The 27,804-nt window shown below is 40.1% G+C and overlaps 2 protein-coding genes across 6 annotated transcripts in view; one reads left to right on the top strand and one right to left on the bottom strand.

The window, feature by feature from the left end:
• Positions 1 to 11,031: 11,031 nt before the first annotated feature.
• On the bottom strand, positions 11,032 to 19,937 carry CHCHD7 (coiled-coil-helix-coiled-coil-helix domain containing 7). Its single transcript, XM_006739505.3, has 4 exons — positions 19,800 to 19,937; positions 16,452 to 16,521; positions 14,903 to 15,001; positions 11,032 to 14,143 (listed from the first exon to the last, which is right to left on the bottom strand). Exons 2-4 carry the CDS (start codon positions 16,503 to 16,505, stop codon positions 14,039 to 14,041), a joined length of 258 nt encoding a protein of 85 aa, XP_006739568.1. The 5' UTR covers positions 16,506 to 16,521; positions 19,800 to 19,937; the 3' UTR covers positions 11,032 to 14,038.
• Positions 19,938 to 20,299: 362 nt separating this feature from the next.
• The window catches only part of PLAG1 (PLAG1 zinc finger), a 51,214-nt gene continuing 43,709 nt past the window's right edge, over positions 20,300 to 27,804 (top strand). For all 5 annotated transcript variants that reach the window (XM_081816006.1, XM_081816002.1, XM_081816007.1 and 2 more), the window contains exon 1: positions 20,300 to 20,514. The gene's annotated coding sequence lies outside the window, so the exon portion shown is untranslated. The remainder of the gene's footprint in view (positions 20,515 to 27,804) is intronic.

The following is a 27,804-nucleotide window of genomic DNA, read 5'->3' as shown; positions in this document are numbered from 1 at the left end:
TTCTATAGCCAGGAAAAACAGAAATAATCAGAAAATCAGGAGCAGAAAAATTTTGAAATGCAACAGAATGAAAGATGATCACGAGCATTATAGGTTTATTTTAGGGCTTCGATGCAGAAGATAGAAGAGTAAGACTCCCCTCACACAAGCTGGTAGAGTAGAATTAGGTGATTGGAGACTAGTAATTATAGGATGAGATAATAAATGACTTAGTAAAAATGGTTGACCATCACTCTGACCAGGGATGGATGAATGACACATCTCCAAATGCTGTGATCAAATATCTCTGAAACCAAATTCTAGTAGTGAGTAAGCCTTTCTTTCTTTATACTTTCAACAGCTTGAGAAGTATGGTCAGTTTTTTTAGGTTACTAGATCAATGGTTCTCAAAGCAGGGTCTACGAGTCTAGACTAGAGATCAGAGCATTTCAGTGAGGAGGGAAGGGTTGATGAACAACAAGTCTAACTTTTTATGAAGTAGATGAGGAAAGTAAAGATGAGACTGGCTGAATGACTTGTCAAAGGTCACACAGAGGGGTGCCTGGGTGGCTCAGTCGTTAAGTGTCTGCCTTGGGCTCAGGTCATGATCCCAGGGTCCTGGGATCAAGCCCCGCGTCAGGCTCCCTACTTGGTGGAAAGCCTGCTTCTCCCTCTCCCACTCCCCCAGCTTGTGTTCCCTCTCTCGCCGTGTCTCTCTCTGTCAAATAAATAAATAAAATCTTTTAAAAAAATTAAATAAATAAAAATAAAAAAATAAAAGATCACACAGAATGGTGGCTCACTCCCAGAATGTCTGAGTGGGTGTCTCATTGCCATATGTCCTCATCCATGAAACACTTCTAATCGATCAGTATTAGGCTGGTCTCCATGCTCTTACTAAGGGCAAGGCCATGTTTGACTTCTGGCATCGATTCACACATTTCAGCCCTGATCTAAGCCTCTGGGACTGCATGTCAGCCTAGGTACATCATATACAAGGCCATCTTTATGGTGTTGGAGTCATTTTACCCCTCCAGGATGGGGTCCAACATGCACACCCCCTACCTCCCTGCTGTGGGTTCCAGCAGAACCTGCTATCATGTATCCCCTTTGCAATATTCTCTCATGAAAACAAATATAACATTTTTTTTAATCAGGTAGGAAGCATCTTCAAGACAAACAAGAATGTAATTCCTTGAATCTCAAGGTCTTGGATCTTGACACTTAATAAAAACCTCCCCAATCATCTAGAAGGTTTTTTTGTTTTTATTTTTTTTTTTTATTGTAACTCTACACCTTCCAGGTCTCTTGAGCTCTTTTGTAACCAATAGCATTCCAGAAGAATGAAAGTGATCCTTCGTCAATTCAAAAGTTTGAGAATTCCTAACCTAGGAATTTGGATTTAGAAGGACAGAAGGTCTGAGATCCTTGTTCTAGAGAATCTAAATGCACAGTTTAACTTGTGAGATCGTTCACAGGAAGGGGGAGTAGTAGAATCAGGAGATTCAATATCTCTTTGTTAGAAATCAGATTATCTGAATCTAAATACGTATTCCTTAATTTTCTAGCCATGGGAACGTGGGCAAATCATTTCACCTCTTCAAATCTCATTTAGATCATTGGTAAAAACAAGTTTGATGACAAATTTGATAACACATTTCAGTTATTATTATTATTATTATTGTTATTGTTATTAGCAGTTGCTGAGAAAGCAATGTCGCATAGCATTTGGGCTTGTGGGCTCTGAAATTACATTGCATACATTAAAATCCTGCCTCCATCCCATACTAATTAGGTGACTATGTGCAAGTCATTTTAACCCCAAGTCATAGGTGTTTCTTCTATAATGTAAGGTTGAAGGTTGTCATGAAGAATAAGTGAGAAAGAAAAGCAATGTATCCACAGAAAGTGCATGGCACAGTGCTTGGTGCATAGTAAGCATTTAAAAATATTAGTTATTGTGATTACTAATGGAAATGTAGCATGAGCAACAGCAGTGGTAATATTGCTTTATTTGGAGACAACTTGTAGTTATTAACAGTGGAATATCTCCCCAAAAAATGTTTTTGGCAGAATGAATGTTTCCATCTTTGACTAGCACTCATCACAAATACCCATCTTCTCTGAATGGTGCAAGGACCTTTGAAAGAACATTCTAGAGGAACTGAAAGAACATGTTATCTAGTAGTATTCTAGACAAGGAAACATTTTTCCCTCCTGAGCCGATCTGTGTGTTCTGACTTTATTAAAAATCTTTCTTGTGCCACTTTAACAGTCGGGACACTGATAAAAACAATAAAAACTCCTGCCAATAGTTCTAATATAACAATTTTCACTGGTCTAATATTATGAGTATTTTAAGTATTTACCTGCAGTCAATTGATTCTCAAGCAGCACTATTATATAATAGATGTGCACTGGATTTGAAGTTGAAACAAAACCAGATACATCGTATATTAACTGCCCCTCCATCTACCATCTTGGACAGAATACTGTGGCCCTGGACTATTGCTGAATATTTATTTTTTATCTATTTCCTCATCTATGAAAACAGGAACCTTAGGAGCTGCCCTGCCTGTCTTCTGAGGTTGTTATTGGAGATCAGATGAGGGAAAACTCGGATTGAATTGTAATTGAAGTCCTGGTACAAATTTAATTTGTTCTTATTTCAAAATGTGAGCTCACTCACCCACACAAACACGAATTCTTGGGTTTTGTTTATACTCACTGAAAAACAACTTATTTGGTTAGTACATTTACCCCATCGTTGGGCCTGGATTTGGCTCTGGAAGAGGAAGGACAGGCAGTTGCAGAATATGCTCTCAGGTATTCAGATGCAGATCTATCTTCTCTGGGAACAAGGAGGCCTGCTCCTGCCCCAAGAGCTTTTCAAAGACGCCTTTAAGGAGTTTTACCAGGCCTTCTCCGAGCTGCGCTCCCGCCAAAACATATATTGACATGATAAACCACAATGGATTTAAGTGTTTAAAGTCAAAAATACACTGTTAAAAATAAGTACTTCAGTTGGCTGATGGAGAAATCATACCTGGGGGCTGAATTGAATTTGTTTAGCATAAACCACAGAGTAAACTTTTTCTGGACATTTTGCACGGAAGCAGGGAAAACTGAAGGCGAAAAACACAATTCCATGAAACGTTTCCTCATTGCTACATTATGGAACAATTGCAACTCATAGCAGAGTTACAAAGCTAAGCCAACAAACCCTGACATCTCTGTAAAAATGTTTAGGTTCAAATTAAAATTAAATATGCTTCCCGTGCCCCTGGCTCTGTCTGCTTACTTCTGTCTCACACTTGTCCTTGATGCCTCCTGTTCTCCCCTTTCTGATGTCCAGAAAATCTGCTACCAAAGAATCCCCCAAACTTGAAAAAAAAATTGCTGAAAACATCAGATGCCTATTTTTCACCTCTGTGTTCTGGGTTTGCTGCCGGCGTTAAGAATGGAGGCATCCAGACTCTTCTTTTCCTTTGGTACACATACTTCCTATTACATGTTCCAGTTGTCTCCATTGTTTTATTTATTTTTTTTTTTAATTTTTTTTGGGGGGTGGAGTTGGGGCTAGAAGTCTGCCTGCTTTGAGTCTTAGACCCATTACTTAGCCTCTCTGTGCCTCAGTTTCCTCATTTGTGACATGGGAGTCTTTTTATTCATTATTTATTTAAATATTAACATATAATGTATTATTTGTTTCAGGGGTGCAGGTCTGTGATTCATCAGTCTTACACAACACCCAGCACTCACCACAACACAGTACCTTCCCCAATGTCAATCACCAAGCCACCCCATCCCTCCCACCCCCCTCCACTCCAGCATCCCTCAGTTCATCTCCTGAGATTAAGGGTCTCTTATGGTTTGTCTCCCTCTCTGGTTTCGTCTTGTTTCATTTTTTCCTCTCTTCCCTATGATTCTCTGCCTTATTTCTCAAATTCCACACAGTGAGAGCATAGGATAATTGTCTCCATTGTTTTAATTTGGCTGGAATATTGTGAAATATTTTGACTTGAGCAACTTCTTGTGTGGGTGGGATATCACAGGTGTTCTGAAGGATACAGGTGATTTTGTCTCATTCATTCAGTTCATTCAGGGAAACAACTCTGCCTCCAGCATATTCTAATAAGGGATATATTATTTTATCATTTTGTGAGATTTCAAGCACCAGCTTGAAGCATCAGAGGAGAGAAGCTCTGTTTAAGTAGATAAGTAGTTCCAAGAACTCTTGCTCCTATCATGTCCTCCAATTCAAAGATGTTCATACTGCAGGTGACCCTGAGAAGGTCTCAGAATTTGCTACAAGGGCCCTTGCTCTTCCACTTCTCCTGAACTGGTTCTCTGGTGCAGGGGTGGGAATTGAAGAGAAGTGCCCCAGTATGGCCTGAATGTATAGCAGTAGATCAGAAGTTATCAAATTCTCCCTGGGGCTTACAGGGACCCTCCACATATTGAGATGTGGATTTATTAGGTTTGCTCTCCTCTGTCAGAGACACAGGTCCAACACACAATGTGTTAAGCCTAGCAGGGCCTCTGGCAGGCATGGACAGCATGTTTCCAAAAAGAGGGAAAAGTGTTTCTTTCTCCTACCTGAGGAGGTCTCAATCTCCAATCTCAAATTAGTATCTTCATTATTTTATACCTGCCTACTGATCACAGTTCCAAGCTTGACTGTGAGTACACAGTGCAATGTCCTGAAGAAAAGTGAGAAACGGAGTTAATCATCTAGGTACTTGACAAGATGGCCATGGACAACTACTTGAATTTTTCACCTAGGATCTTAGGATGCCCTGTGGGGAGAGATTTTCTTCAGAGGTGTTTAGTATTCTATAGATTCAAAATTGAAAGTGTTTTTGAATTCAAAAACTTCATGCACGGTCTTTGCTTATTTTATTTTTTGAACTCCATGTTTTTTCTTTTTGATGTTGTGAAACAAAAATCCATTTTCCAGAATTTGACTCTAAACGAGAACAAAATTATACATTAATCAATATGAGTATCCAAAGAGCTTATAATGGGACATCAATTTGATATGAATTTTTATGTATGACAACAGCACCTAGTCACCCCTTGTTGTTCATAGTTTTAAAGTTCGTTGCACTTACCCATGGTCCTGCCCCCACTGCTGTCCTTTGCTGCCTGGATCCTGGAAAGTGTTGACACTTTTCACTGGTGCGTTTTCATTTCCTCAATCAATATGATTTTCAAGTTCTTTATATGCCTATTCCTGCTCTCACCGGGACATTCGTATGACCCCTTTTACTTCCACATCCTAAAACCCAGGAGATGTTCATTAGAAAAGCAAAGTCACCCATTTGGGTGGTGGCCTGAAGTACCACCAGGGAGGACTGAGCTCTGTTGCCCAGGGTCCTTCCCATACCCAATACATCCCCTGCCCGCCGACATCCCATTGCTCCTCCCTCTTCTTTTGCTTTCAGGGTCCTTTGGTTCACAGCACTTAGAACTTACTAATATGCTATCTGGTTCATTATTGTGTTTATTGCTAGTTCTCTTTCTCTCTCTCTAATCAGATCAGTCCTGGGAGAGCAGGGGTCTTTGCCTATTTTGTGCAGTAATAAATCTCATTTGCTTTAAATCTCTTTAAGGACAGTGTAGTACCTATAGTACGAATTCAATAAATATTTGCTGTACAAATGAACAAATGCCAAAAGATAGGTACTTCTCTAACACTCAAGTCATGAAGACTTCCTTACTGACTGCCAATCTTTTCCTTGCTTACTTTCCTCATCTCTGGGTGCTGAACTCTGGCAAAATTCTAAACTCTGTTCATGTCTTTCTTCTACAATCCCTGTGGCCCAGAACTTTAATCTAATCAAAACACACCCATTTCTTTGACCCATTCTGACCCATATTCTTCCAAGTGTCTTATGTTTCAAAATATAATTCATTCACTTGTGGTTATTCACCCCTTCTAAGCAAACCCATCCCATCATATGTTTTCTTGTTTAGGGATATATTCAGAACCTCAGAGCCATAAGCATTTCAGGAGAAAGGTCTCTATTCAGATTAACATAATGCTCTATCTTTGTAAATATGCTATTGTCTTCGTGAAGATTATTGAGTTGCCAAACCATACAATCTTATGCATCTGACCTTTTCCCTTAGAGATACCCAGATAGTAAAATTACTATAGGTTGGCAATCACTCAGCACTAAAAAACTCTTACTCAAGAGTTCTACTTGAGAATATGAGGAGTTCAACAACATGGAAGTAGATAGTGTTGATCTACTATTCCAGCAAATAAAAGACAAAGTATAAGATCCCTGATTTTCAAAATTTAAACCCTATTATTTGAATGGATTTTTTTTCTTACTTTTCCTTCTTTTGAAAAGGTAGGAATAGAGAATAAAAAATAAACTTTATTGGGGTTTCCTATGTTTCAGTCACTGTGCTAAAGCTTTTTACAGATATCATCTTATTCAATTCAACCACCTTCTGAGGTTGGTATTTTACATTGCAGAATTAGATACTTTTACGGTGAGCAGTTTGTCCAAGGCCCACGGCTTAGGATAGCTTAGGATAGTTAGAAAGAAGTGGGGGTATAAATCTAGCCAGTACAAAGCAAAGCATACACCTTCAACCACCAGCCACACACGTCCTATACTATACCTCATTTCCGCAGCTTTTCACATCTTCTCTCCACTCCCCCATACCAAAATTATAAATAAGGGATTTTTTAAAAGAGATAGAGGTAAGTGACCCTAACACTACTCCAAACACTCTTGTGCTAGATATTAGGGATCAAAAGGCTGTGAACCGTGGACCCTGTGGTTGACAGGACTACAGAAGAAATTAACCAGTCCGGGTTTTGTTGTCGTGTCGTCATTGTTCGGTTTTGTTTTCCCAAGAGGTAAAGAAATGTAGTCTATTGAGGTTGTGCAAGACATTCTTCAAAAGTAGGAATTATATACAGAAGCTGTCAAGGGTTTGGAATGCTGTTCTACAAGATGACATATACATCTGAAATGAAAGAAACAGAGAGACAAGATGACACTCCAGTTGCCAAATATATGAACTATAAATTGAAAACACCCCCACCCCAATCCACAATTCTCCGAGTCTTTAAGGAGGCTATGTATGTGTCAGGAAGTTCTTCAGTACAACAAAATGACAAAATCAGCCTTTTTATCCTGGAAAAAAAAAATCCACTGTGCAAATCACCCGGACGTTTTGTGTTCCTCTCCCTTGCTATTTCACGACAAAGAGCACTGTCCTCTCTCACTAATGTCACATCTCACTATCACTTCAAGAGCAGAAACAGAGACAGGGTTGACAGGGCACACAGAATCAAACATTTTGAAAGAACTCTTTAGAGTCAATGAAAGGTTTGGTAGAGAATCCTCTATACAGTCAATGATGCTGATTAATTTGTAAATTTCCTCCTAGAGTATAAATTTTCTCATTCACTTTTACATCCCCTACAGAAGCCTTTTATTTGTGTGCAGACTCAATAAGTGCTAAATGGCAAAATGAATAGTAATCTGAATAATAGCCTCAGTCAGGGGCCGCAAAGAAACTGAAAGGCACTGAGGAAGCAGAGTCCACCACAGGGAAAACGGGAGTGTGCATGGGGGGCAGGCGACGTGATAACCGCGCTCAGTCGCAAGTTCCTTAAGCTATGAGGGGTCTCAGTCTCCCATCTGCAAGCCAAGGAGAATGCCGATTTCACAGGGTTGGGGTGGGTTTTAAATCCGATCGTGTTTCTGGCAATACCTTGTAAACTGCCGGGTGCTGTGCAAGTGTGAAGGACCATAACGGTCTCTGCTTTTGCAATTCAGTGCAAGACGTGACTGATACAACCTATGTGTACAATGCAGGGACAAAATGATAGGCACCAACATATAATCGGGGACAGAGTCGGAGTTGCGCAGAGTGCCAAGACACAGGGAAGGTGTAAAGAGGGGAAGCTGCGTGTGAGATTGGAGAGTGGCCTGGGGAATGGGAGTAGGGGGTACGGCTGACACACACGAAGATTTCAGGGTGTCAGAAGAGCAAGAGGTGGTCCCTAAAGGGAATGGAGGACAGTTTTCGAAGGGAAGGGAAAGGAGAGGGCTCTTGTTCATGGGTAGAGGGACAATCTAGCTGGTAGTCAGTTTTATTCATGCATGTCATGCCCTGAACGCTGATGGATAATATTTTCTTCTGAGTGACTTGGTAAATGTTTCCAGTTCTTTTTACAATCTCCCTCTTCCCAAATGAATTTTCTTGTTCTTGCTTATTGGAGACTTCAGGTGTATATGAAGCATCTAGGGTAGTGTATGGGCGTGAGTGAGAAAAAAAAATTATAAGGAGAGAACATTCTGGGCCAAATTATATTGTGAAACTATAAAAGTGAAGGAGTGAAACAAAACAACAATCAATTTGGCTTTTCATCATCGCTTCTAGCACAGATGGGAGTTTGGGGAGTTATTCTAGCGGGAATTTTGAGAGAGGGGATCAAGTTGAGAAGGTTATAGTAATTGAGATTATATAGCTTTGCCGAAATACACCAAGAATTAGCTAGGCTTTCACTTATTACAAATAAATTCAGTGTAGCTTTTTCTTTTTCTTTTTTTAAAAGATTTTATTTATTTATTTAATTGACAGAGAGAGAGAGACAGCGTGAGAGGGAACACAAGCAGGGGGAGTGGGAGAGGGAGAAGCAGGTTTCCCGCGGAGCAGGGAGCCCGATGCAGGGCTCCATCTCAGGAGCCCGGGATCATGACCTGAGCTGAAGGCAGTCGCTTAACCAACTGAGCCACCCAGATGCCCCCAGTGTAGCTATTTCTTATAAATGCATTTCAAATATTAATATCTACTTGCACAACACGTGTGAAATCTTCTTTGAGTTTCACGATGACCTGTAAGATAGGGCATTTTAAAAATACCTATTCATGGGGCGCCTGGGTGGCTCAGTAGGTTAAGCATCTGCCTTCAGCTCAGGTCCTGATCCCCCGGTCCCAGTATCGAGTCCCGGGTTGGGCTCCTTGCTTGTACTCTTTTTCTCTGACAAATAAATAAATGAAATCTTAAATATATATATATTCACAATAGAAAGGCTCTAAAAGCTGAAGCAATTTACTGTACAGACAGTAAGTGCCAGAGTCAGAACTCAAACCCAGATATTTCGACTCCCGGCGTAATGCTGTTTCCAATCATGTCGTGTTTTACTTCTGTGTACAAAGCGGGACTTTTTGGTGTAGGTTCTGACATTGGAAGCTTTATTTTCATCATCACTAATCTTTTATTTTTTATTCTTCAGTGCTCATTGCCATCCAGAGCCAGCGCCTTGCGCCCATGAAGTCACTCCCATATTTTCTCTGAGCCCCTCAGCAGGCCCGGCAGGTACCCCCCCCCCCCGCTCCCGCCCCACATCAAAGGTCCCTGCAAGCTGCCTTCTTTTCCCTCCTCCTGCCAATACTGGAGTACGACGCTGTGAAGTGACCTTTGCTTTCTTTTCGTTTCTCTGGAGGGCTATCAGTGTCGGTGGAGGAATCGGAGGTGGTCCCAAGCCGATTTATTTGTGGACGCTAAACGTAGTGCTAGAAGAAACCGACAAATCGAGCCCCTGCACCTGGGTGACGTTGCTGGGTAGACCGGTGATGGTTTTTGTAGACGAACAGCTTTTTAAATGTAGATGTACAGGCTTTCTGGAAAGAAAGCAGGTGCTTTGAAGCAGACGTCACGTTTCAGTGTGCGAGAGCTCCAGCCGGTTGGCAGGGGCAGAGCCCAGCACCCTGAGAGACCTCTGCGGGCTCGCCGAGGCTGAAGGGGCGGGAGGCGGAGCTCACGCTGACCACCGCACGCTCGACCACCCATAGAAACCGCATCTTAAACCTGTTAAAGAAAACCGTTCCTGTGTTCGCAACTGAAAAGCAAACCAAACCCACCTCCTTGTATGTAGCTCCTTTTCAGAATAAAGCCTTTGACAGGCCACATTTCTCGTTTCCTTATTCTGCAAAATAAAAACAGAAAGTGAGAAATTAAAAGAACGTCTAGGTGACTTTATTTGCCCAATGTTACCACTCCTGGTGACGTCCGCAGCTACCCAGGGAATACTCAGCGAGTGTCACCAGAGAGATGGGAGAGCAATGAAGAAGAGGTGACATTAATTCAGACTGGTGGTGCTAGCAAGGGGTAGTAGAGACAATCCATGTAAGCTGAACCTGAAAGCAGGACTTAACTGCAGCACTTTTCAAGTTGCGAAAATTGGGTCTGTTCGGGCAATGGAGAAGGTGGCAGCAAGACACCCTGCAGGGACAGGATACAGTCGCACATTTCCACGTCGGCCTCCCTCACTGAGATGGAAGGTCCTTGAAGACACAGGCTTGGTCTTGTGTGTCCAAAAGCAGACCCATTCCCCACTTCCTCAAACCTGCGCCCTTCACAGATGTCCCCAGATCTTAGAGGAACTTGTGAACCAAGGGAAGGAATTTGGACATGTGTCCTGAGGCAATGAATAGGTCTTGGAATTTTAAGCGGGAATTACTGTATTTGCATTTTGGAAAGACTCTCCAGGCTGCAGCATAGTGAAGGAATTGGGGTCAGGCAAGAATTTATGGAGGAAAACAGTTGAGACGGTTGCAGTGATCTAGGATCATTGTAAAACGCTGTCTCAGCACCTCCTCAATTATTCTTCTAAACACAAACTGGATTTGACCCTCTCCATCACAAAACACTTCATAGCTTTCCTTTAGATACAGAATTAGGTTTAAAGTCCCCTCATAATGTGAACCTACTCTACCTGTCTACATTTCTTCCTTCATATGCTCTGGTCTCTGTCAGTAAAGACTAATCCCTGATACCCCACATGCATGTGTCCCTTCATGTTTATTAAGGTATTTACCCTCTTAGAAGTTTGCTCTTGCTCCTACTGTGGTGCTCACTTCCTTCTCCCACACAGCATAGTGAAGTTCTTTGAGGACCAGATGGTAACTTATTCATGCATGCTCCTCCACAGCGTTTAGCCTAGCACTTTGCACATTATAGGCACTTGGCAAATATTTGTTGAGCAGAATTGAACTGTAATAGCAGTACTTGTACTTGGATTCATTTAGTATTTATTGAGCACCAGAAACCATAAACAAAAAGATCAGTCCATTTAATTACATTAAAATGTAAATCACTGCACAGAAATTTTAAGAGACAAAACATACAGAATACAAATGACAAAGAGGTAGTTTCCTTACAATATCAAGAGTTCCCCAAATCATTCACATCAACAATCTAAAAAAAAAAAAAAATGGGCAAAGGAAATAAGTACACCCATTCCATTTTTCATTCAATAATTGTAAGGATGAAAGGGTTTTAAAGTACCCAGTTGGGGGGCACATGGGTGGCACAGTCCGTTAACTGTCAGACTCTTGGTTTGGGCTGAGGGTCTTGAGATCCAGCCCCGTGCTGGGCTCCACACTCCGCCAGCATGGAGTCTGCTTAAGTCTCTCCCCCTCTCCCTCTGCCCCTCCCTGCCTCTCTCTCTCAAATACATACATACATACATACATATTAAAAAAAAAATTTAAGTACCAGTGGGACTGAGGCTGTGAGGAAAGAAACACTCACAGGCTTTGCTCATTAAAGTAGAAACTGGTATGTCCCTAATACTTACAATATTTAAAATGCAGGAGCCTTTAACTTAGAAATTCTATTCTTAGCAATGTATTATAGAGATGAAAACAGAACAGGCAAAGAGCCATACACAATAATGCTTGTTGCAACCTTGTCTCTAACAGCGAACCCATCAGTGGAAGGCTGGTTCAATGACAGTATAACTATACAAGGGAAAACTGCAGCCATTGAAAGAAATGGAGAAAATCTATAATCACTGGTGGAGAATTATTCCCAATTATATCACTAAGTGAAAAAAGCTAAGTACCTCCAGCTTATACACTATGCTGTTCCTTTTGTGGAAAACAAATATACAGATATCCTTTATATGCACAAGAACCTTGAAAACTTTTTGACATGGGCTGCTTCTGGGCGTATTTATTTACACTGTAGACCCTTTTGCATTATTTGGACTTTTGAACATTGTGTACCCTTTCTTGTGGTTTGAGCATGTTTTTCAATGGGTTCAATTTTAAAAGCCACCCCGCAGATACAATCAATTTGCAGTAGGAATGCCAAGACAGTTCAAACTATTCAACAGGAGAAAAGCATAGCCTTTTCAACCAAAGGTGCTGGGACCTGCACAGCTACATGCAAAAAAAAAAATGATGTTGGATTCCTACCTCATACCACATACAAAAATGAACTCAAAATGGATCAAAGACCTAAATATAAGAGCTAAAACTACAAAACTCTTAGAAGAAACATAGATGTAAGTCTTTTTGACCTTGAATTAGGCAATGCTTTCTTAGATATGTGAAAACATTAGGTCAAGCGAAAGAAGCCAGTCACAAAAGACCACATATTGTATGATTCCATCCATATAAATGACCGGAATAGGCCATTCTAGAGTCAGAAAATAGTTGCCTAAATGTTGGAGAGGTTGAGGAGAAAGGGAGGTGTTAAAAGGAAATGAATGTGTGCTTATGGTTTCTGGAGTGAAGAGTTCTAAAATCAATTGTGGTGATGGCTGCACAAGTTTGTCAATATACTAAAAACCATTGTATTGTACACTTTAAATGGATGATTTATATGGTATCTAAATTGTATCTCAATAAAGTTATTTTTTTTTAAAAAAGAGCTAGGCCAAGACAAATAGCTCCCGGAAAAAATGTTGATACTGGTAGGTACATTTAAGGAGGTGATAGTGAAATTCCAAACCCTTCAACAGCATGCTTAAAATACTGAAATGCTTGTCACACAAGTAAGTATTAGTTTCTTGTCAGGTCCTATTTTAATCCATCATTTTTAGAGCAATCAATACAAATCAAGGAATTTCTCAAACAATCCATCTTTTATTCCAATAGAATCACATTTAACAATCAGGGTCATATGGTTTAAAAACATCTGACCTGGGTTTTGGACTAAGACCAATGAGATGGATAGTTTGTTGTCAGCAGCCTTTAAAATAAAACTCTTGATCCAGCACCAGATAGAAAAGGGACAAAAGCTATTTGTTTTCATTGATTTTTTAGTATAAATTTTATTAAATAGTAGGTTCTAAAACTGTTCTGTAAATGAAATAAACTGGATTCTTAAAAGGTGCTGGGTATGAGAGCTGCCACACAACCCACCCCAATCAGCATACTGAATACTCTTGTGTTTATAGCATAAAATAAAGTGGAGCTCTAGTTCCATCCCAGTGCGTTCACCTGTGAACCTCCATACCCTTTCTTGCCCATCTCTTCCTGCGAATAGAAATGCCCCCTTTTAAGAGAATCACCCTTTTTTCCCATTACTGTGCTTCAAGAATACTATGCCTTTATATATGGATTTTAGTCACAGAATCCTTTAACTAAAGCCTTTCCCTAAAGAAAGAAAGAAAGAAAAAAAAGAACAGTTCTTTTGCAGGCCATTTATTTAAGACGACCCTCCTGCACCCCTGCTTCCCTGCCCAGTCAACGTACTACCCTTATTTAAGCAAAGATAAAAGGAATGAAGTGAGGATGGAGGTCTTACTTTAGACTGAGCCTGAGACTCAAGGCCCACCATACATTCACCCGGAACTTACCTTCCCAGTCTCTGTTCTGCCACTCCACCAACCACCTTAAACTCCAGGTGGAACACCCTACAGACCACTTCTCCAAAGTTAGCTTGACGTTTCTTCCCATCATACTGTTGCTCGCATCATCTCCCATCCTTGGAAATACCCCCTTCCTTCCACCGCCAGGTGAAAAGTCCCATTCCTCCTACCACCTTTCCTAATGCCCCCTTACCTTTGGGAAGTCGTGTGAGCACAGCAGCATGGCACGGCCAGGAATGGCAGACTACCACCCTGGCACTGAGAGCAAACACACAGGATGCAAGGCTAACTTAACTTTATCTCCCCTTGTGGAATTCAAGATCGGTCTGGGTAAGGCCTGAAAGGGGTTAAGGGACTACAAGATTACAGTAATCTTCGTTAACTGCTTCTAAATTAAATAAACAACTTTAATGCAAACAGTCAGTAAGGCATTTTTCCCATTGCCCCCAGGATCTCGTCTCTTTCTGCTGCTGTAGGCATAGAGGGCTTCACTCCATTCTGTCTTCTCTGGACCACGATAGAATTCTGCACATAGGTATAAAAAGAAGAAGAAACCCGAATCAGTCATGTATTAAATGCTAATCATTTGCCAGTTATTGGCCACTACTTCCTCAAAAAGGAAATTCTAAAAACCATGTGTAAAGAGGAACCAAAAAACTAATTCTAGGACTTCAGACAATATTTTTCAAATTAACAATTAAATAGAAGTGATCATTCCCCTAGGACTATGTTGACAGTAATTGGGATGGGAATATATATTGTTTAAGGACAAGAGCACAAGAGTCCAGTCCATCAAGAGGATCGACTAAATAACTGCCACATGAAAGCAACAGTTAATTTAGAAGAGGGAAAGGAAGTGGCTGGATGCAGTGCTCAGAAACACAAATCATATACCAATGTCTCAAGAAAAATGGGACCATTTTAACAATGATGGGTGGCAATGGGAAAGGAGAAGGCAGAAATGGAAGCCTAAAATGTGTTATGACAGAGCAAGCTCTCCATTCTGTTCATATCCAGGTGAACTAGAATTATAACAAGGTCATTGTTCTAGGGCTGCTCTTAAATATCCACAGAAAGATCCACCTATATGAGACCTGCGTTCTTCCAGCCCGGAGGAGGAGGCAGCCAGTAAGAGCCCTCAAAGATCCTTCAAGGCACGCAGAGAAGAGTCAAAAGTGTCCCCAGTCATCACTAAGAAGGGATTGTGGGTACTCACTAATTTTGGGCTTCAGTTTCAAGCCAAAGAGTGGAGTTTTAACACAAAGCTAACCAAGCTAGGCTTACCCAGAATTTCCGGCAGTTTTTGTACTTCAAGAAGTAAGTGGAACACCGTTCCCTGTCGTAGTTATTTTCATCCATACACCTGGTAGAAGCATCAGATTCCTTAAATATGTAAGAAAGGCATCATTTAAGAGGGTGGAATGGGATCCTAAACTTCTGAAGCGGCTTCCCCCCAAAGCAGGTAATATGAACTCGTTCCTTTCTGTTCATTTTAATGAGCATATAATGAACAGAAACTGAATTATCTTTCCAACCATCCCAGCACTCATTCTGCTCAGGGCAGACATCTTCCTTTTCATAGTCTGGGTCAGTTTTCTGAATATCTGGTCACGGGAACTTGAGCCCAAGCACAGACTGAGATAATTTATCCTGGTAACCGTTTAACAAAGAAGCTGAGGCAAGGTGCAAGGTGCTGAAAATCACTCCTGCACAGTGAGAATTAAAACCGTCTCCTGACGCAGGGTGCAGCTGTCCTGCCTTTCAAAGTTCTCCCTTAGACCTGACTGATGTTAAGCTGGTTTCAAGATCCTAAGTAAGTCGCTAATAAGTGGTCTACATCAAGGCAACTTAAATTAACACCACTCATCTCAATGTATTTTTGGCTATCATTACCTCCACTACGCAAGTACATATACTATTATGTATGCAGTTTTAATAGATATCATTAGTATCACTTCAAAACCCAAGTGAGCAACACAGGGCTGTGAGTTCAAAGGAAGGTAGGAGCCATTTGGAAATTAAAATTAAGCTGTCTAAACTGGAAGTAGATTGGATAACAAACTTTAAAGTGAAAAGTAGGATTCTGAGAGGTCATCTAAGGGAAAGCGTTAACTAAAGGGGTAGGTAATTTGCTTCACAGATCTAAGAAACACGGTCTATCTAAAGAGACTTAATAAAGCTGTTCAACACAGAGCTAATATATGTAGCAAAGCTAAATTTCTATGCCAAATATTTAACGAATGTGTATATTTGAAAAATGCATACAGGTTCAGGGAATGGCACCAGTCTGATGACTGCATTATTCCAGGGTGACAAGGCCACAAGTCAGTATGGCTAGTCATTCCAAATAAATGCCAATAAGACCTTATTATTACAACAAAACATTTTGTGTACATGACACCTTTGTGGAAAGCTTTAGGCTTTAAATAGGCAAATTCTATTATAGCCCCATATTCACAGCAGGCTGTCTCAAGGACAGGATGAAATTATTGCTATTAAGACACAAATTTCAGTGGCAGTTGAAAAATAGGCTTTGCTACTTGCCACTTTTGGACTACAGATTTTCCTTGGTGTTACATACCCCTGTCTGGTGTTACAGTGGTTAGTAAATGCTTGCAAATTATACAAATGGAAACTTCAAAGGGATGGATCTTTGTTAGCTAAATTATGAATACCTAAAATTGTTTAGTGAAATAAAGATACACTGGCCAGGAATATTTTTTGTATAGAAATAACTTTATTCAAGAACTACAGAAAACAGATGCCCACAAAAATGGAACAAGCCTGTTTTACCAAGTTAACACTCATGAAAATTAAAAGCAAACCACCTTACCAACAAGCAAGGGTTTATGTCAGGATCTCTCAGCCTTCGTGCTACCATGGGCATCCTAACAGTTTTCTTACTGCAGGCAGATGTTGGAGAAAAGAGTTACACAGTGAATGACAGAAAATAAATCAATACATCTCATTAGACCCATGAGTACTTGAAAAATTAATTTTGTCGGGGCGCCTGGGTGGCTCAGCCGGTTAAGTGTCTGCCTTTGGCTCAGGTCATGGTCTCAGGGTCCTGGGATTGAGCCCCACGTCGGGCTTCCTGCTCCACGGGAGCCTGCTTCTCCCTCTCCCACTCCCCCAGCTTGTGTTTCCTCTCTCGCTGTGTCTCTCTCTGTCAAATAAATAAAACATAAAATCTTAAAAAAAAATTAATTTTGTCATAATGATTATCCCAGTAAGGAACTTCATATGTCCTCTGTTTTACGAGAATAAATATTTGGTTGGGTTTTTCCTTTGCATTGCCATGGTGCCTCAGCATGAGGGCCATATTTAAATTCATCCACTGAAATTTGATTATAATGTCCAGGAAGATAGTTCAGTTATAGTTCAGTTTTAGTTTATCTTTATTTCTAAAGGTTAAGCTATTAAATATACTAAAAAAAAAAAAAAAAAAAAAACCCTAAGAAAACAGCATGCATTCTTTTTTAAAAAATATATTTATGTATTTATTTGAGAGCGAGTACGTGCAAGCAAGGGAGAGGGGGGAGTATAGAGGCAGAGGGAGACAAGCAGACTCCCTGCTGAGTGGGGAGCCTGCTATGAGGCTCGATCCCAGGACCCTGAGATCATGACCTGAGCAGAAATCAAAAGTCAGATGCTTAACTGACTGAGCCAGCCAGGCGCCCCAAATACAGCATGCATTCTAAAGATTACTTCGTTATTATACATTTGCTCATCATACAAAATAAGTGTGGAATAATTAGTACAACCCAACATTAGCAAAAACATTTGTTTACTAAACTTAACTGTGTACTCTGTAGCCAGCACCAGGGTGGTCAATATACTAAAAAACAGTTATTGCTTAGTTGGCATTTTGAAAAGCTAAAAAAGAAAAACTGAAACTTTACTTCCAGTGGCATCTTTATTTAACTGATACTTCCCTTGGTTAAAGGAAGTCACAGAATGCTACTGTGGTCCATTAATCTTCCAACTCAAGCCTTACACATAGAGCTCTGCAGAAGTCTTTACCGATTAAAGATGATCACAGTTCCCTAAGAGCCACCTAGTGACTCCAAGTCAAGTAGTGTGATTCACACACTACTCATATATGTCAACTATATTCCAGGACAACCGCTCTCTATAATAATGCAGTTCAACTGAAATTGGCATGCCTATTATCTTCGAAGACATGTCACAGAAAGGAAAAGAGAAAATTAAGAAAAACAATAATCAACGAACTGTTAATTATTTCAAAGTGATTTTTTCGTTTCAGTATATTGGTATGCTATTGATGAGCCACCCACAAACATTTTTAAATGCTCTGCACTAAGTTTAAGGGGCTGAGCTAACTTGTACTCTCGAATCCTGTTCTAGCTTAACCATCTTCCACCTAAAGATGGAAGGAGAAACAAGCAATAATGCAGTATGACCTACACCAACACCACCCAATAGAAGACTGCATCAGTCGGTATAACCCAAGAAAGGTCAGAATTTTTATATGAAGTGGTTTCTACTTTTCTTTCCCTAAGTGACACTGTCAAAAAATATCAGTCATGTTAAGAGAAATAAGGTACATTCAGGAAAATCAATCAAACCCCATAAGCTCCTAAAAAGTGGTGGTATTTGCAATCAAGAGTCACCCAGTTCAGAGACCAGGATGTCCAGGCTAAAAGAGATCAATCTTTGCAAAGAAGGATGGGAGAAAAGTTTAGTCATTCCAGGATCCTTTAACTTTTAGGAATCCTCTAATCTGATTACCATTGAACACTACATGAATATACCTAGCTAACAGAAGCATCTAGGTAAAAAAGAAATTAAAGTTGCTATTCAATTATATCTAGAAGCTTCTTCCTCTCCTGAACAGAATTCTTTTGCAGGCTTGACTTCTTACTAAGAGATGATGGTACTAAGTAAACTCACACCCTTCTTTTTGACATTCATTCTATGATGTAAGAACATAGAACTCTGCTTAGCTGTTCATATTCCTTAGACATATAATCTCAACAATGATCAGACATAGACAAAACTCTGGTTGTGTGCCTTACATGAAAGTGTACTTTCACTGCATTTTATTATCATCAGTCAAGAATTCTTTAAAAATAACATCTAGGTAACATCACATATATGCAAATCAGGTCTGGACCATGAATTTATTCAGATTTCATTTCCTTTCCCTTCCGGATTCTACATACAAGTCAATGCAAGTTTGGATTTCTAAATTACACCTTCTTTGCATGAATCCTCACGTATCAACTGGAAATGAAGAGGAAATGTCAATTTACAGTGAGGAGAGGGGCTAAAGGGAAGATCGAGTGTTCGGCTAGAGAGGACTTATCTGCTTACTTTCTGAAGCACTAAACAAATATTACAGAGCTCTACTTGCAAAGGACAGTCAGAAAGAAAACCAAAGATTTGAGGGATGGGCCTCAAAAGCACAGCACAGTTGAGGAATAACTCTAAAATCTTCTCCAAAAGGCAAACTGCTTTAAAAAGTATGTCTTGATTTCCTTCCCATCCAGTTCACACCCCCACTCTCCAACTAGCTTTGAAAGGGAAGAAGAGAACGTTACTGAACACGTCCATGCCCACATGCTGGTCAGAGCTAAGGCAGGGTCTGTGGCTCTGATAAAACGCAAATGCAACTAGCAGGAAGCTGAAACACGTTATGCGAGAACCTAAAGCCCTTAACCCACTGCTGGGTGCAGAAAGGCAAGGTCAGGAAGTCGGCATGGTACAGCGGGGCGGCGCAGTCGAATGGAGAAACTGGAGATGTGAGTCCGCGGCCTTGCTGCCTCTCCGCGATGCTGTCCGTCTAATGGTGGACGACAGGCACAGGTGAACACACCTTGCTCTGACCTCCGATGGGGCCGAGTGGGGCAGGGGGAGAGGAAAACGCAAGAAATTGGGGGTGGGGGTTGGCAATTACGCCCCAAAGGCTGAGAAGCAGGGTGAAGGAAGAGCTAGGGGTGCCCAGGGAGGGCGAAGGTCACCTTCCTCGTCTCCTGCCCGAATAAAACCGGGTCGTGGAAAGGAGGAGCGACAGGAAAGGGCCTGCGCTGAGGCAGGGCCTGGTGGCAGCGGCTTCACGACGGAGCAGAGAGGATTCCGGCCCGCGGTGGCCCATCTGCACCCCTCTCTTCTCGCATCCCCGGAGCCGCCGCGGAAGGAGGGGCGGGGGACCACTCACCTCGGGCGACCGCTTCGCCAGCGCCCAGGCCGTCTCCAGCTCCAAACACGTCAATGGCTCACGCAGCTGGACCTTAAGTAGCGCGCATCCCAACGTGCTGCCCCCGCTCCCCGGCGGCCGCCAGCCCAATCAACGCGCGCCGCCGCCAGACTGACAGCCGTGCCGGGCCCTGCCGGGCGGGGGCGGGCGGGTCTCGCCCCGCCCCCAGCTGGCGGGAGGAGGGCCGAGGCGGGAGGAGTGGGCGGGGCCGAGCGTGCGGCCCCGCCCCTTTCCCCCGCCCCGCGCGCCCCCCGCGCCGCGGCCCGCCTCTTAACACTTTGGTTTGACGGGCGGCGCCACGGTCCAATCGACGGGCCCGTCTCTGGCTGCGGCGGCGCCTAGTGGCCGGCCCCGGGGCGGAGCGCGCGCGGGGGGCGGGCACATCGGCGGGCGGGGACCAGGGGCGGGCCGGCGGGAGGCGGGGGCGGCGGCCGAGCAGGCCGGGGGAGGCGGCGGTGGGCGCGACGTCGGCGGCGGCGGCGGCGGCGGCAGCGGCAGCTGCAAGTTGGGCTGCAGGGGCAGCGCATACACTACAATGGCTGCTGGAAAGAGGCGTAAGGAAACAATTTCCAGGCCCGCCGCGTCCAGCCCGAAATATGAGAAAAAAATTATTAGAAATTCCGCGGGCGGTGTAAAGGCGGCGGACGGGCCGGAGGGAGGATGTTAAAGCCCCGCGGTGAGTTCTCCCGGGGTCCGGGGCGGCGGAGAGGCGTTTAGCGGGAGAAATATCAGGGTTATTTAAATTATGGGACTAGCCGAGGGGGCAGAGGAGCAGCAGCGGCGGCAGGAGGAGGAAAAGTTTGTGCTACTCTCAGCCCCAGCTCAGGACCCCAGAGAGAAAAATAATAATAAAAAATAAAATAAAATAATTAAGCGGGGGTGTGAGGACTCCCGAAGTCGCTTCTGACAGGGCAGGGGGCGATGCGGCTGGAGACCCAAAGGTGAGGTCGGTGGGAAAAAAAAAAAACCCTTTATTCAGGGTCTGGAAAGTTTGAAAAGTTTTCCTCCTCCTCCTCCTCCTCTCTGGTGCTGTGAATATTGTGACAGCGGCAGCGGCAGCAGCGAGAGCGGAAGACATTAGAGACCCGAAAAATAAGGGAAAAATTAATATAAATTCAGTTTTGAGAGTAAACTCTCCGCATTTTCCACCAAAACATCCCGGGGGAAGGTCGCTTCCCAAAGGGCCTGGCGGAAACCCGCAGTCGGCAATATTTGGGGGGCACTTTGAGTGACTTGGGGTAACTTTGCCCCTTTTTCAAAAGAGGTTTTTCTTTTTTGGAGAATGAATTTGTTTTTGCCCTTTCCTCAGGTGGGCGAGTCGGGGTCGGGGTGCGGGGTCTGCGGGGAGGTGTGAGCCCTGGATGTGTGGCTGCGAGGGGGGGGTAGGAGGAGGGGGTGCTAAATGAAAGCAGGAGATCTGCACAGAGCAGGGACAGCTTGTTGTCAGTATCATAAACAACCAAAATGGAGGGAGAACTCAGGCATATAACCAAATAAAAATTTTTTAAAAATCGCAAAAAATCCCTAAAAATCCGGGATGCTCCCCCTTTTCTCGCTAAAGGTAAAAGTATGAACCGCCTTTCCCCTGAAGTCCATTTTGACTTTGCAGGGACCAAGGAGTTAATATTTATTTATTTTTTAAAACTTTCGAAGGGCAAAAGCCTTTTATAACTCAACCGACAATGAGAAAACGTGAAAATCCAATGCAAGAGAAGGAGGGGGAGGGAGGGGGGAGGTGGTAGTGCAGAAACTGCTAAACTTATTGGTAATGTGGACTGATCTGAGATAAGATAAACACTATATTTGCTATTTTATAACTCTTTTAATGATCTTTGCGGGGTGGGTTTTTTTTTTTTTGGTGGAAAAAAAAGTGATGCCATTTTCTTAATAGAGTTAATATGTGTGATTGGAAGAATAAACCTTTCCGGCTTTAGATTGCATTTTCGTCGCATTTATGTTTCAGGTTTTGTTAGTGGCTCCCTCCTTTCTTTAAACTGGGCTCTACAGAGGAGGGGTAGAGAGGTGATGTTGCACAGAGAGACTGGAGTGCAGGACTGGAGCACCTTTTGGGGAGGGGTGGGAGTTGCTTGGTTTCTCCCTTCCTGACCCGTTTGCTTCACCTGTTCGTCCTCAGTAAAGAATATTAAGCTGAAGTTTTCTGGTTTTACGTATATAAAAGGATGGTGCCTCTTGCATCACATTGAAGTTAATGGGAAAGTGCTGCTGATGTTGGTTCCACGTGGGATGTGGGACAGAGCAGGGCATTTTAAAGGGACAGCTTCTCTTTTCTTATGATTTTCATCACCTGCACAGAATCACTGTCTGAGGACCAAAGGCAGAGGTGCTGGGAGGGTGTGGTGGTGGAAGAGCCTTCTCTTTCCATTACTCAAGTGCACCCACCTTTAGGAGGGATAGAGGGAAAGGAGGGATAAACAGGCTCAACAGAAGATGGATATTGTGTAGATTAGTTTGTATCCAAGCTGTTCTTTTGTGTAACAAGCCTCCCAGGAACTTTTCATGTTACATTTCTTTGCTTTGGAAGCTGATTTTGGAAGGATTTGTGGAAAAATGGAAATAGTTTAAGGTGTGTGGTGTAATGGTATAGCATTATTGAACAGTTATGAATTCTGTGCAGCAAGATCAAAGAGTTGTGTATGCCCATAATGTGATTTTACAGCCATTTTGTAAAAGCTGTAAAATACCTAATATTCAATTTGGCTGAAGGTACATTGAGGACTTCTGGTTGAAAACTGCAAGACAGAGTGGTGGAGATTCTTTTACACTGTAAGCAGTAGGCATTTCTTTAAGGGGAAAAAAAAGCACATACACCAACACCATGGAAAAGTTTACGTATACCCATTTTTAAAGCCCATCCTATACATGTGCTGTAACTCTGCTACTTTGAAATTAAAAGGTTTTAAAATCCTGAGACCTATCAGTTTGCATCTTTTAAGTTGAATTTATTTGTGTTATTTAACAGGAAATGTTTACTGATCATATACTACTGTTGACTCTGATGGTTGACATTTTCACAATATTTTCAAAATTTAAAATATGTCAGTTGTTAGCTGAATTCTATTTGAGATTAAGGTTCATCTCAAATAGAGTTTACTTGTGCTCCATTTTCCACAGGTATATGGAGTTTTGCAATAAATGCCTATTTTCCTTTGTTTTTTATGAGTTATAGAAATAGATTAAAATTAGAGCTGGATTTTTACACATCTTATACAGAATATTTTTACTTTCCATACTGTACAAACAGATTATTGTTTTGAAGCCCATTGTATGTTAACATGTGTTCACAACTGAGTTCCTATCTGCACCTTTCTGTAAATACCTCCCTAACAGCATTACATCGGTGTAGTGTTTGAGTACATCATCTTGTGGTTTCTGATTTTGGAAGCAATTACACCTTTCTAAGAACTCATTAAAAATTATTCCCATGAACCACTGTTAAATCAAAACTGATTGGGAAGTGATTAAACTATCAATGGGAAAGAGAAACTTCCCTTCCCCCAAATAATCATCTGTCCAGGGGTGTCAGTGCCATTAATATTTATACAACCTTTGAAATTTCTTTTACATTTTTATTGTATTTTGGCTGAAGAAAGGTACATTACCTATAAGTAGTCAGAATTAGGCTCTGAGTTTAAAATAAATGAGACTTTTAGATCTTGAATAGTTGCCACTTTGACAGACTACACACTAATATCAAATAAATTCAGTTTCTGTAAAAGTGAAGGAAAAATATTTCTTCCAGTTACAGTAGACCATTGAGTTACTCAGTTTGTTTGGACACTTCAAGTTATGATTAGTTTATTGTCAACCTAAATAAAAGTGCTGGTGTTGTGATTTTTTTCCTCTCTCACAAAGGGTGGTATAAAAGTTTCTATGTATTTGGGTTTTACACAACTAGCTGCTTATCTGAATAAGAAATTGCATTGAGAGTGCACAAAGTATATAATCTTTAATTCCTTAGAGTCTTATTTAGATAGGGCACAGCATAATATCTAACTTGAATTGGTTGTATTGAGCTTTTTAAATGTCTCAGATATAATGTCTGTTGAACATACTTTTTCTGAAACTACTACTAAATTATACCAATTTACAGAAATAATCCAAGGATATTGTATACTCAAAATCTTTATTTCAGTTAGAGTTAGAGAAACCTCCTACTTTGAGATTCTTACTTGAAATTTATATGCCTAATTCTGCTGTTCGAAGTTCTATAAGGAGTTTAGCTGTTGTGGAAGATAATTTATAGATATGGGCTAGTACTGAAAAAATTCCATATCTGTATGTTTATTATAACCAAAATATTTTAATAAACAGACATCTTACAGCTAAATAAATTAGTGAATTTGCTTTTATCAATATAGTTTAAAATTTTTAAGGGTACTCTTTGTATTTTAATATCCTACAAAGGTGGGGTTTTTTTCCCTTCATTTTTAACATAATCCTGATTGTTGTTATACACATTTTGGTTGGTATTCTGGAAATTTTCCTTTCTAAGGATTAAATTGTTGTTTGCTAAATGAAATGTAATGCTCCTGTCTTTGATATTTGAAAAGCCAAATAACTGAAACATGTATCTATAGCCATCTTTTAAGTTTTGTTTCAATAATCATTTGCCCCTTGAGCTGTGTAATCAAAATATTGGTTCATTCTAGGAATGTTTTAATATTTTTTATTTAGAATTCTGTTCTTTGGAAAATTAAGATATACAAAAAATTACCTGTTACACACACATTTATATACACACACACACAAACCCAAGAAAAAAAGAAGTTTTGCTGAATGAGTTTACTTACACTGCCTGGAATACTCATTCTTTTTGATGTGTTTCCAAATGTGTAGGGAATAAATATAAATTTTTTCTCTTTGTGTTGATAACATCTTAGATTCTTTAGTTATTTGAGTAAGGGAAGAGTTTCAGAAGAAGGAAAAAACAACTGAAGGTGTTCAACAAAATCCAAGATAGTGAATATGTTAAAGGTAAAAGGCTATAAATTGTCCCTTGAGCCATGTTTTAAATGTTTTAAGAACCAGATAAACACCTTTCCTGAAACATCAAATACTTTGAATATATATCAGCTACTGTGAAAAAACAAAAGTGGACCTTTAATTTCTTTAATTTTAACAGGAATTAATGTAGTCAGCATATTTAACTAATTAGTAAGTGTTTAGGTAGGCTTGTGAAAGTATTTACAAATAAGTTAAATGTGAGGGCAGGGTACATCAGATTGATAAACTGTAAAGTTAACTATGATTTTAGGATTCATGTGTGGGAATTCTTTTCCATTTTATGATAAGATCACTTTGGAGGTAGCTAATTTTTACTTTTTGCATTTATTCCAGCGCCCAATTTTTTTTGAAATGCCTGAACCTGACATCCACTCTATTACTGCTTTTCATTTATAACAGGACAACTTTTATATTTCATTAGCAAATTTAATTTTCAAGCTTGATTAAGAGAAATTAAATGAAAATGTTTAGGTCATAATATTTTATAAAAGTATTAGTGTATAGTTATTAACATTTGATGTTAAATATACATGTATGAAAGCCTTCTAGAAATTATAACAGAGGCATAAGTTGATCTTTACTTTTAAATCGCTTGGCCTGCTGTCCGGTGGTTTGCATTCTACTCAGTTTGTACACCTGTCCCTGCCTCCTCTTTCCAGAGTGGTATTGACAAGGATAGGATGCTGGGGAACTATCAAGGGTGGTTTGGTATTTTTGTTTTCTGTATGTTTGGTATTTTTGTTTTCTGTATGTATTGTTGTTTGTTGTCCTTAGGGTGTTAAGGCTTTTGCTTTTTTTTTTTTTTATTAATGCTTATCAGAAAACAGAAATCCATTTTTATAAAACAAATAAATTCTCATTTTAAAAAAATGAAGTGGTGTGATACTGCATTAAAATTGTTAGTGTTTAAAAGTCCCTGGATGTCTTGTAAACAGAGTTACTGCAGGATCATGGTATTAAAACTAACCACAGTGTGTGTTGGGAATTTGAGATGACTACCTAAGAAATGTGTGTGCATATGTAAAGTGAGTGAATTTAGGCAATTAGGTCCTAGGTTAATAGGATAAGCAATTTTCTTGAAATATTTCCTTGCATTTTTTTTAAGTGAAATTTTTTTCCTAATTTAAAAACAGAAAACCTAGAACTATGAAGGTGTTAGAAAGTTTTTTTGATGCCTTTTAAAAATAAGAGTTTAAATAATGAAAGTGTGTAAAGGGAATATAAGAATGGACTAAAATGTCCAAAATTGATAGGAAAGAAGTAGAGAGATGAGAATTTCAGAATAAAATAAAAATCACGGTAAATTTAAAAATGTCTTTGTGAGTAAAGAATAACTCCCTACAAAGCAAAAATAATAAATCTACCCCCCCCAAAAAGGGGAGAGATAATTGGGGGAATCTATAAGAGAGTATTTCCAATACAAATTGCTGACTTTATAATAACCTTTTAAAAATAGATTCTCCCAAAGCCTTTCTTCCAGATCTTCTTAGATTTGAATTAAACTAAATTCTAAGAATAATTTGTAGTGGTTATTTTCAATTCTTTATTTTTAAGTAAGGAAAAATTTTTTCCTATTTTAAAAAGATTTTAAAGATTATTTTAAATGTGTACCTAAGTGAAGTGTTCTGAAAAATCTTAGAAAATATTGAAAATTATTTTTTCCATTCTTCATCAGAAAGTTTAAAGCTTTCTGTTAGATTAATGAAATAGATTTTAAAAACTTAGTCTAAGAACAAGGTACTTGTGGGCTTTTTAATGGTAATTTATATCATTTCCTACATACTTAATAACATTTAAAAAGCTTTTACAAGGTAAAGATAAGAACAGTCAACAAAGTTCTTAATTTCTGGACTGTTTTGGGTGTATGCTGACAGTTAAAGGAAAATTTTCTTTCCTATTTATTAACAAGCAATTGATTTTCTGAAGGAAGATCTAGACTTCTTATAGTGTTATGTTCCGGTGTAGAAGTTTCCTTTAGTATGAGAAAATTTTTTGAGGGTAGAGTAGGCATCTTTTCCTAAAGGGCAGCTGAATCCTCTACGGATTGTGAATAATGATCTGCCCTTGCAGAGTCTTGAACTCTACCTTTTTTGAGAATGAGAGTCTCATTTTAGACTTACAGTTATCAAATACTTGAATTATTGTCTCAAACCAATATTGAAATTGCACATGTGCATATTGATTACTTATGATAGCCTATCTTTTGGTTTCTGAATATGGGAATATTAATTCTCAGATTAAATGCTACAGCTAAAAGGCTGCCATCAGTTTTTTAAAAAATTTCTGTCATTTTAATTAATAGACATTAGAACCTTTAATTTTGAGATACATTTTTGGAGACTGTTAAACTAGAAATCAATCAGAGAATGAGGGATTTAGCTCCTTTGGCTGAAAAGCAAGCTGAGAAAATGTTTTAATCAGTTTTGTTCACTTGAAGGTATATTAGTAAAAAGTTGATTGAATCGTTCTCCATCAGGAGAATTTTAAGAAACTGAACCTAGAAGATTAAGGTAGTTCAAACGTTCGGGTTAAAAATAACACCAGCTGAATTTTAGTCTGCTACATTTTCTAAGTAATTTGATTTTATTTTCTTGTATTGTCTTAAAGCTGGAATTATGTAGCGCCCACATCACTTTTCATCATACCCTAAAAAAGTTAGAATAAGAGAGTTGTTGTTTATTTTAATCAACTTTAGCAAATGAAATGAAAATAGGGTTTTATTTAAGAATATATTACCTTTCTTAAGCTTTTTGTATTTCCTAAATATAATTTCTATAACTGTTCTGTTCCAAAGAAGAGAAATTCGCTACCTTACTTTAAAGTTGAATTTGTTCTAAATTTGCAGTTTATGAGAGAGTTGTGTCTTTATATAGCTGAATAAGATCTATTATAACCTTAAACATTAATATGACCAGTATATCTGATTAGAAACTACATCTCA

The sequence above is a fragment of the Leptonychotes weddellii genome, chromosome 4, assembly GCF_054177405.1.
Source record: "Leptonychotes weddellii isolate Sample4059 chromosome 4, ASM5417740v2, whole genome shotgun sequence".
Classification (NCBI taxonomy): domain Eukaryota; kingdom Metazoa; phylum Chordata; class Mammalia; order Carnivora; family Phocidae; genus Leptonychotes; species Leptonychotes weddellii.
Note: the sequence above shows the minus strand (reverse complement) of the source record. Positions and strands in the feature narration are given on the sequence as shown.